Source organism: Onychostruthus taczanowskii, unplaced genomic scaffold (genome assembly GCF_017590055.1).
Source record: "Onychostruthus taczanowskii isolate IOZ18803 unplaced genomic scaffold, ASM1759005v1 scaffold96, whole genome shotgun sequence".
Taxonomy (NCBI): Eukaryota; Metazoa; Chordata; class Aves; order Passeriformes; family Passeridae; genus Onychostruthus; species Onychostruthus taczanowskii.
The window spans coordinates 2024782-2035701 of NW_024507657.1; the positions used below are offsets into that span (position 1 = coordinate 2024782).

The 10920-nt window shown below is 42.3% G+C and overlaps 1 protein-coding gene across 1 annotated transcript; it reads left to right on the top strand.

The window, feature by feature from the left end:
- Positions 1 to 2390: 2390 nt before the first annotated feature.
- BTF3 (basic transcription factor 3) lies at positions 2391 to 9947 on the top strand. Its single transcript, XM_041426948.1, has 6 exons — positions 2391 to 2525; positions 2829 to 2897; positions 6071 to 6184; positions 6386 to 6587; positions 9046 to 9102; positions 9592 to 9947. Exons 2-6 carry the CDS (start codon positions 2829 to 2831, stop codon positions 9636 to 9638), a joined length of 489 nt encoding a protein of 162 aa, XP_041282882.1. The 5' UTR covers positions 2391 to 2525; the 3' UTR covers positions 9639 to 9947.
- The last annotated feature ends 973 nt before the right edge of the window (positions 9948 to 10920 follow it).

The window sequence follows — 10920 nt, forward strand, 5'->3', positions numbered from 1 at the left end:
CAAGGGAGAAAATGTTAATCAATAAAGAAGGATAGATTAATTATTAACATAGTCTTACAGAAACAAGACCAAAGAGAATAGTTAACTGAGGATATTCCAGAGAAGAATCTGTATAAAAGGCATAAAAATGCAGTGTGAGAAGGCAAGGTCAGCAGTATTTCTACTGGTGCTAGTAGGGTCATCAGTTCAGTTTGTGGTGGTGACTGGGACCATGGAGCAACAAGGCTCCTCCTCTCTTGCATTACTCTGTGAGCACGTGTAGCACTGCCAGGTTGCTTCCCCCATAAATCTGCTCCTGCCCTCTGCTGTGCAACACGCTCCTGCAATGACTGCTTTGCCTTCTGTTGGAGCCAGACACACGTGTTCCCCATAGCTGTGAGATTAGTCCCATTCATCAGAATAAACACACTGGCAAACTTGTGGGGAACTGAAATTGTAGACTGTGAATGATCTCTGCCTCAGAAATGCAAACTGAGGAACAAGGTGTATGTATACTCAAAGGCAGCAGCACCTGCATGAGTTAGGGACTGGGAGGTGCATATTTGGCTCTCAGAATAGGACTCAGAAAACACAAAGACTGACAATACATTAAAAAGGTAGATTAAGGCCTCAGTGAGGGAAAACACAGCTACAGGAGAACATCTCTGAGGGATCCAGCAAGGGCACACAGATGGTATCCAGTGACCAGCAGCAAGCAGCCGTGTATGGGTAGCTTATAAATTACAATAACATAACAGAGGAGGAAAAGCCACAGTGAAAAACACACAAGGTGGAAGAAATAAAAAGAACAAGGGTTGTTACACAGGCAGCAGTGACAGAAAAAAATTCAGTAGTTTGGCTGGGCAGGGGCAGCTGGGGGCATCGGGGGTTGGTTCACTTAAGGGGCCCCATCACAGAGCTCTGCACTGACCAGCTGGGAGAAAGGAGGAGAGTTGTGGACAGCAGGGAGAAGCACAGCCATGGGCTTTGAGAGGGGGCCTGCACTACAAAAGGGAGAAAGAAACATAATGCTCATGTTTTCTAGCATGAAAAATAATAAACACATAAATAGTGAGGCCACATCTGAAGCACCATGTCCAGTTCTGGACTTCCCAGTACAAGAAAGACAAGGAACTACTGGAGAGGGTCCAGCCACATATGCACAATTGCTGGAGTAATCTCTCTTATGACAGACTGTGGGAGCTGGGCCTGTTTAGTCTAGAGAAGACTAAGAAAGGATCTTGTCAATATGTATAAATATTCCAAAGGCAGGTGTCAAGAGGATGCTGCCAGACTCTTTTCAGTTGTGCACAGTGACAGGACAAGGAGCAATGGCCTTAAGTTAAAACACAAGAAATTCCACCTCAACATGAGGGATAACTTCTTTATATTGAGGGTGGCAGAGCACTGGAACAGGCTGCCCAGGGAGGCTGTGGAGTGTCTCCCCCTGGAACTCTTCATAACCTACCTGGACATGTTCCTGTGTCACCTGCTCTGGGTGATCTGGACTTAGCAGGGGCGTTGGACTGGATCTCTAGAGGTCCTTTCCAACCCCAGTGGTTCTGTGACTCTGTGATGCCAGACCATGGATGTGAAGCCTGTGGTGGGGAACTTCCCTGGCAAGGCTGCAGGTAGCAGAGTGGGTAAGAGGGCAGCAAAGTCAGTAAGGCATGGCAAATCTGAGGCATGGTGAGGGCAGCTATGGTGAGTGTTGGGTCCTGCCCTTTGGCACAACAACCCCAGGCAGTGCCAGAGGCTGTGGCAGAGTGGCTGGAAAGCTGCCCAAAGGAAAAGGACCTGGGGGTGCTGATCTAAACATGAGGCAGCAGTGCCCAGGTGGCCAAGAAGGCCAATGGCATCCTGGCCTGCACCAGCAATGGTGTGGCCAGCAGGAGCAGGGCAGGGATTGTCCCCTTGTACTGGGCTCTGGTGAGGCCACATCTCCAGTGCTGTGTCCAGTCCTTGGCCCTTCACTAGGCAGACATTGGGGTGCTGGCAGAAGACCAGAGGTGGCCAACACAAAGCCCTGGTGAAGGGTCTGGAGCCCAAGTCCTGTGGGGAACAGCTGAGGCAGCTGGGGTTGTTTAGCCTGGAGGAGACTGAGGGGTGACCTTATCTCTCTCTACAACTACCTGAAAGGAGGTGCAGCATGGGGAAGGTCGACATCTAGAGGAATTTTTTCACAGAAAGGGTGACAAGATATTGGAGTGGGCTCCCCAGGGAGATGCTAGAGTTGTTGATTCCTGAAGTTGTCTAAGTAAAGACTGGCCGTGGCACTGGGTGCCACGGTCTGGTTGACACGGTTATGTTCGCTCACGCGGCGGACTCCATCACGCCGCACTTTTCCCAAGCCAACAGATTCCGGGATTCCACGGCCCGTCCCGAGGGCGGCGGAGCGCCCCCTGCCGGGTCCGGCGCGGCGCACGCGCGGCCCGGCGCGCAGCTCCTTCCTTCCGGCCGCCATCTCGCTGTCCCCGCGTGCGGCTCCCGGCCCCGCGTCCTGCCCGCCGTCTCCAGCCGCGCTCCGCGCCCCTCCGCTCGCCGAGGTACCGCGGGGGCGGCGGGGGACGGTCGGGAGGGGAGCGTGACTCGGCCGGGGGCGGTGGGCGCGGTGGTGGTTGGAGAAAGGGACGGCGGTTACGGGCTGGGCCTGAAGGGAGGTTCGGCGGGGCTCGGCGGCTCTGCCCGCGATCTGAGACCGTTCCGAGCTGTGGCGGGGCGGGGCTGCCCGCGTGCCGCGGGGGACGCGTGTGGGCGTGTGTGAGGGGCGGCTGCAGAGCCCCGGTGCCCGCGTGCCCCCACGGCGTTCCCACACCCGCCTGCTCCGGGCACTCTTGTTATTTCCGCAGATGAAGGAGACCATCATGAACCAGGAGAAGCTGGCCAAGCTTCAGGCCCAAGTGCGCATCGGTGGCAAGGTAGGAGCCGCCTCCCTGCGCTGCCGTCGGGATTGCGTGTCCCTGCCCTTATATCGGGCCTGGCACAAGGGGTCCCGGAAACGGGTGTGTGGAGCAGCCCTGGGTGCTGTCAGCTTTGCTGGACTGTCCTCAAGGGAATCTGTGCTCCTTCAGGGCCCCCTGAAGTCACTTTTGTAGGTGCAGTACGTAGTAGCTGAATCTCTGGGCATTTCTCTCTGTGTATGTTTTGTTACAGCAGATTTAATATTCTGTATTAGGGTGAATGGGAATCTAATCATCAGCAAGGTCAAGTGCAAGGTACTACAACTGGGTCAGGGCAACGCCTGCTACCAGCACAGGCTGGGGGTGGACAGATCACAGCAGCCCTGCCCAGAAGGACTTGGGGGTGCTGGTGGCTGAGAGGCTGGACATGACCCAGCCATGGGCACTCCCAGCCCAGAGAGCCACACGTGTCCTGGGCTGCATCCAGAGCAGTGTGGGCAGCAGGGCCAGGGAGGGGATTCTGCCCCTCTGCTCTGCTCTGCTGAGACCCCTCCTGCAGGGCTGCAGCAGCTCTGGGGCCCAGCACAGGAAGGACATGGACCTGCTGGAGGGAGTCCAGAGAAGTTTGTCAAGTTGGTCAGAGGTCTGGATCTCCTCTCTTGTTATAGCAGTGTGAGAGAATTGGGACTAGTCAGCCTGCAGAAGAGGAGGCATTGGGGCCTAATTGTGGCCTCCTAGTGCCTGAAGAGAGCCTACAGGAAAGATGCATCAAGACTACTTACAAGAGCAAGTAGTAGCATGTTAAGGGGGAATGGGTTTAACTTGAAAGTAGGTTTAGATTGGATATTAGGAAAAAATTCTTTACTGTGAGGCTGCTCAGGCACTGGAACAAGTTGCCCAGAGAAGCTGTGGATGCTACATCCCAGGGGGTGTTAAGGGCTGGGTTGGATAGGACTCTTGAGTAACCTGGTCTAGTTAGAGGTGGAGGGAGGGTTGGAAGTAGATTGTCGTTGTAGTCCTCTTGCAGCCATCCCATGCTAATTCTATGGGCTGTTGTAGAAAATGTGTGGGACTTGAAGTGAATATACCTTACAGCGGATGAGGTTGGATATAGTTTTCATAACAGGTCTTAGAGATCTTACTGACTTGTCAAAAATACTTAAGGTGCTCAAGGCAGTTTTTTGCCTTTCTGCACAAAGTTGAAAATTCTATACTTGTCATACTTCTGTAACTGCAGACTAATATAATCAGAGAAACTTTATTTTGTTGTATCTGAATATATGTGTTTGTGTTGTGTGTTTACTTATAATGTGAGAAAAGTTGGTTCAATATAGTCACATGTCAGTAAACATTTTAATTACAATCTCAGTCTTAATTCAGGAATTTTTCAGGAATCTTTCATACCTGAGGGAGTATACACAATGTTCTAGATTAAAAATTATTCAACAGAACTCTTGCTTACAGAGTTTCCAGGAGCTTTCATTCCAGTGTTTGTTTGGGGTTTTTTTTCTTTTTTTCTTTTCGCCAGCTGCTGGAGATTTAGGCAGCCTTAAAGCAGGGTTTTTGTAGTAACTACCTACTTTGGTAATTTTTGCATATTCTTGGTATATGTTAATGGTTAATTAGAGAACTCCTGTATTATATTGCTGATTGTGTACCTGTTAACCAGTGTGTGTTTATTGACTATAGAGGCTTTTAATGTCTGTCATGTGAGAGCATGCATTCAGATTACAGTTCTTGCAGCTTGCTGGTCAATATAAGGCTTTTATAGGCATTAAGCAGAGCTTAGAATGGTAATTTAATTTTAAAATTGGCCTGTGAAATAGTTGGAATGCCTGAACCTGCCATATTATTATTTTTTTATAATGGGAAATTAGTCTTGATATCTTCATGGTGTTGTTGCCACATAAGTTGACATGGATGTGGAGGATGTACCTATTCCTCCATATTCCTTCATTCAAGATGTCATGTTGTGAAATTTACTGAGAATTTTGTTGTCCAGAGGGACTTAGCATATGTCTTACCTAGCTCAATTCTTGGGTAGACAAGGCACTAAAGTAAAGCATTTCTACTACTTTTAGTAGTTTCAGCATCACTGTGTGTGCTAACTCAACAGTAGCAGGGTGTGAGTATCAAGTTTTCTAGACAAAAACTTAAATGTTTGAGTGGTAGTGGTCCAAGTGTTGTTCATGTGAATTTGTCACTAATGTTCCTCATTGTTGGTAACAGAATTATGTTAGAGTTGTTACTGTCCAGACAACTTTTAAACTTCTGACAGTAAACTGAAAAGGAATTGCAGCTATTTATACGGTTAAGCAGTAACATATTATCTTCTTATTAGCATGTGGTAGATGAGCAGCTGGAGTGGGAAGACTTAGATTAGTAGTTACATTATGTCAAAAAGTAGCTTGGTTTCACTTTTTCACAGACATTTTTTGTCAGATTTTCCTGAACCCTTGTGTAAGCAATTGGAAAATCACATTTTTTGCTTTTTCAGATAAATAGATATATTCTGAGACATTTATTTCCCTGGAGAAATCTAGAGCTTTGGGTCTGTCGGACAACTTAATCTTTGCTTGTTTGGTTTCTAAACGGGCTGGTTAGAACACCAAAAAAATATTTATGAAATATTTTGGAAAAGTAGGCATTCTTCAAATGTGTAAAAATCCATCAGATGAAAGATGGCTATTTAGAATAAAAACGTAATATTTTTACTTTTCTCATATTAATTTGTTAATGATATGTTCATAGTCTTATGACCTCTGACTTTTACCAAAGTTTGGCTATATTCTAAGAAAGATAATCTAAGGAAAAACTAATAACTTTTGGAAATTGCTTGAAACTGTTCATTCTTCAGTTTTATGTGTTATGATGACTTGGGTTAACAAGGGTAAATTTGCAACTTCCCTTTTCTAAGATGTTGCAGTAAACCATGACATTTGTGGAATAAATATTCTCTGATGGCATTGCTTCCTAAAACGTTATGCTTCTCCTACATGTGCGAATCTTGCCTTAGTGCAAGAGAAAGACTGCTGCAGTGCAGTTGGGCAGCAGGGTTGCATCCACTGAAACACAGGTGCAGTATGTTAAGTTGATTTGTAGAGATTGTAAAGTAGTTATACAGCCCTCAGGATCAGAGTTTGTGAGAACTATTTAAGCTTTATCTTGTAATTTTTTTTTTTTTTGCAAAGGGTACTGCCCGCAGAAAGAAGAAGGTTGTTCACAGAACAGCTACAGCAGATGATAAAAAACTTCAGTTTTCGTTGAAGAAACTGGGAGTCAACAATATTTCTGGAATTGAAGAGGTAATTGCTTCGAAGGAAAAAAAATATATATTTAAATAGAAAATATATTAAAATAAATTTTCTGGTAAGTAACATAGGTCCTAAACTTGTCTGTAAATGATCAATAGGTCTTCCTGGAGCTTTTAAGAATTTTAATTTCCTGTTAAATTGAAAAATCCTGTTAAGACTGCTTCAAATACTGGATTTTTTCTTTTCTTGCAGGTAAACATGTTTACCAATCAAGGAACAGTCATTCACTTCAATAACCCAAAAGTTCAGGCATCTCTGGCAGCTAACACTTTCACTATCACCGGCCATGCTGAGACAAAGCAGCTGACAGAAATGCTGCCTAGCATCCTAAACCAGCTTGGAGCTGACAGCCTGACCAGCCTCAGGAGATTGGCAGAAGCCCTACCCAAGCAATGTAGGTTGAAACTTGAATGTGTTTCATGCTGACATGAGGCTTATTTCTGTAGCAGCAGTGACATTCTGTGCACTCTTGTTGTCTGCAAGTGTGTTATAAAATGCTTATAAAGAAACCAAATGCTTTAAAATAAATTTTATGTATAACTCAAACCCAATGGCAAGTATGACTCAGTAATGCAAAGTCACCTGTTAGTGTGTTTTATAGCTGGCTTAGCACTGGAAAACTGTAGCCAGACTTGATTCTCTGGTACTTTCCTTCTTGATGTGGCTCCATATTTTGACATATCTTGTTCATTATAGCTGGGTGGATTAATTACTCTGTAATTGTTAGGTTTTAAAGAAGGATAAGCTTGAGTATATATCTTTACACTTGGAATGGAAATGCAAGTAATGGGGAGAGGGACATAACAGATATCTTGCAATTGCTTTTCTCACTCACAGGTGTGGTGAAGGTATTTCTCCATGGGCTTTTTGATAACTAGGAAGAAATTACAGGGTATTTATAAGGAAGTACATTATAATTTCATTATGTGCAAAACAATGTAGAGAACAGGGCTGATAGGAGCATTAAGTTAGATACACCAACTTCCTATTCCATACTTAAAATAGTAAAAAAGTATGAACATTTGTTCTTTCTAAAATGGGAAGAGTACAGGAAGGAGTTAAATATGTAGTGTTTGATAAAGGTGCTGCTGTTACAGGATGAAAATCAGGATGAAAATCATACTTGCATTGGGGACATTCCTTGTGTCCTATGTGTACAGTCTTCTTGATTTCTGAAATATCTCAAGCCAATTCCTTCAAAGATATGGAGCAGCCTAAACATGGAAAAAATGAGATCAAGTCATTGTGTCTGGTCTTTGGCGTTTCTAATTTGATTGTTAATTTATTCTTCCTCTGCTTTGTTGCCAAAGCAGCCTCTATTTACATTCCTAAAATTGATGGTGCCCTCCTGGTGACTTACCAATGAAAAAATTTTGCTAGAAGTAGTCCTCAAGATATCTGGTGAAGTATTCTTTATCATGATCCTCAAATCCTTTCTTCCTACATCACCTATGTGATAGTAGTAGAGCTTGAAAGAAAAGAGTACGTGGAAGGATTTAGAATGATTGCTGAAGTTCTGTTTTCTGATAACAATGAGGAGTCAGTTATAAGAGGCTATATTCTAAGCTAAATTGTGGAGTTTTAGAAGGAGGGAAGCTTGTTTGAAGTTATTAATTTTTATGTTCTAGTTAATGGCTATTTCTTACCACTAAGAGTGGATGCCAGAACTAGTTGCACAAAACTTTCTATTCAGCATTGTCAGCTAGATTTGGAAGCCTAACATCAATGACTGAAGCATCTGATGATAGTAGATGCTAAAGTAAACTTGGACTGGTCTTGGGGATGAGAGAGAATGCAGGTAATTTAGGAGAAAATAATATGGTTTACTTTTTAGTTTTTGTTTTTAATGTTAAGATGCACTTAAGATTTAACAACTTTCTGCTGCTTAAAAAAATAAATGAAGGTCGGTGATGTCCTTGTTCCAAGTCCTTTCAAAACAAAGTTTATTTTATCAGTTCTGGTTCTCTAGAAATTAATGTACAGATGTAGTAAGAAACCATCATTTTCCTCATTTCTTAAAAACTGAGAAGGATTAATTAGAATAAAACTAAGGTAGTAGAGAGTAAGAGACAATGTGACAGTACAGCTAAGAATAGTTGTAGAGTAGTGCACAGGCACCCAGACACTTGAGATACCTGTTTGTAGCATTATACTTCTGCCCAGTTCAGCAGATGCTCACTGGTCTGCTACAGTGGAGATGCTTAAGTCTCACTACCTCTGTCAAATGCAACAGGAATGGTTAAAGAAATTACTGAGTCAGCAAACATGTGGACCAGAATGCTAGGTCACCTCAACCACCTGAGGAGTGTAAAATTGTGTGTCCAGTTCCATATTCCTCTGACTTTGCCAGGGAACAGTAATACCTTTTAAGTCGTTCTTCTAGTTGTGTCTGTGTGCAACTTCACAATTACACCTCAGCTTTCTTTGGATGTGTAGGATAATAAGTTCCTTTCTAGTCCTTAAAACTTGGTGATGTAAAATATGTAAATTTAAAGGCCATGAGGTAGTCCATAAACTAACATACTTTTAGGAAAAACTGGTAAAAACAATCTCAATTTGTATTTGGAAATTATTTTTGTGCAGAGTGCTCAATATCTACATACAAGATGGTGACTAATATGCTGTTTAGCATGCATCTTCTAATTTTACTACTGGGCTGTTTGAGCATTATCAGTAAAAAAGGGAATGTAAACTTCCTACATTAGATAAAGAGTTTTATTTACAAAACTGGATAAAGCATTGCAGCTTAGCCCAGAATCTTTGATAATGTTTCTGAAAAAGCAAAGCTAGACAATAAATCAAAATGCCCATGATGAGCTTGAATAAAGCTTTTGAACTACTTGCTCTTGCAGCTGTGGACGGAAAAGCACCACTTGCTACTGGTGAAGATGATGACGATGAAGTTCCAGGTAAGAAGAAACATGCAGTGGAGGAGAATGAATTGAATTTTGCTGAGAGATCTTACCCATAGCATAAGATCAGACCAGGGATAGTAACAGTGATGTCTAGTGAGTTGCTGTCACAGAATTACTGTGGGCAGGTTATTTCATTAATTTCAGATACCATGAGAGACTTTGCAGTTTGAGTTAGCATTTTGGCCCTGTGTTGAAGTGATAGCTACAACTAAGATCATTATTTAATATTTCATGAGAAACTACCTTGTCAGAATCACTGCCCAGTTGTTACAGGGAAGTTAAATGCTTTTAGAATTGTGCTTTTTAATAAACCATCCAAAATTTCTTTGGTTAAACAATATTTGCTCTGTATTTTACAGCTGAAAGTTTTTATGGTGTAAAAACTTGATATCCTTGAAGTCAGACTTAGAAAAAAAATTCAAACCCAAAATGTTTGGCAAAGGGGAAGTGGATCAAACTTTAATTCCAACAATCTTTTTCTAGATCTTGTTGAAAACTTCGATGAAGCTTCGAAGAATGAGGCAAACTGAACTGTCACCTTCTGAATAAAATTAAAACTTGAAAAAGCTGTGTGGAGCTGCTATTTTATATTGTGACTGCCTTGATTTATTTCCTGATGAGATCTCAAGATCTGTGATATTTGGAACCTCCTTGAATCTACAGCTCCTTAGTTACTGCTTGTACACTATTACTTCTGTGGCCCAATTGAACAAACCTATGCTTTGAAATAAGTCAGATTGCTAACAAATTTCTGCCTAGACACATTTTTTGAGTAACTTCTATACAAGCAAACACTCATCTTTAATGAACTTTGGCATACAATAAAAATATAAAACAAAGTTTCTGGTGTGACTTTTTGTCAGAAAATCAGGGACAAAAATATTAAACAACAGATCCTAAATATTAAACAATCTTACAATGTTTTGCTTTTCTGCAGAACATCCTCCTTTTGCTGTGTTAAAAAGCTGGCTCCTGAAAGAAAAACTTCTCTGCATAATAAAACCTTTTGGACTTAATTAGAGAATTTCTGGTGTTGCAGCTTAGAGCTTGGTAGGCTGTAAGTCAGTTTGTAACCTACTGGATTGAAGAAATAGAATTGTATTTTAGCAACAGTTAATGGTGGCTTAATCTAACACAAAACATGGAAGTTGAGGAAGAATTTTTACTTGCCAGCTGCTTGCTGCTGTTCTTCATGGCCTTGGGGAGCTACATGTGAGTTAAACTTTTATGTTTAGTAAGTGTTTAATAGATATTTGAAGGTTCAACTGTTTAATGGGTTAATACCATTAATACCATTTTAATTTTACTTATCTGAAACCATCAGTTATATGAAGGGGGGAATGAGGCACGGAAAGGAGGAAAAGCATTAATAAAATGGACAGTGGTTCTTAACTAAGTGTATTTGCCAATTTCAGATCTATTAACTAATAATTTGAATGTTTCAGGAATGTGTTGTTTTTATTGCTTTTTGGGTTTTTTTGTTGTGTTTCAGAGAAAAATATAACTAAAGAGTTTTCAGGGTAGGAGTTGCTATACCCATAGAAAAGCTCTCAGTGTGCCTGGAAAAGGGTGGGTCTGTGTGACTTGCCAAGCATGTTTGTCATGGTGTACATTGGGAAACAGTGGAGGAACTTGTTCAAGCCCTAAAACTTCATGTGGTTTGAGGTAAGCAGATAGCAGACTAATGTGAACATGACATGGCTGAAGTTGCGCAAAAGTTTTACCAAGAACTTTGGGTAACAATTTCAGAGCACTTGTCTTGGTTTACAACAATAAGGTAGAAAAACCAGGCCTGTGTGAATTTGACTTTTG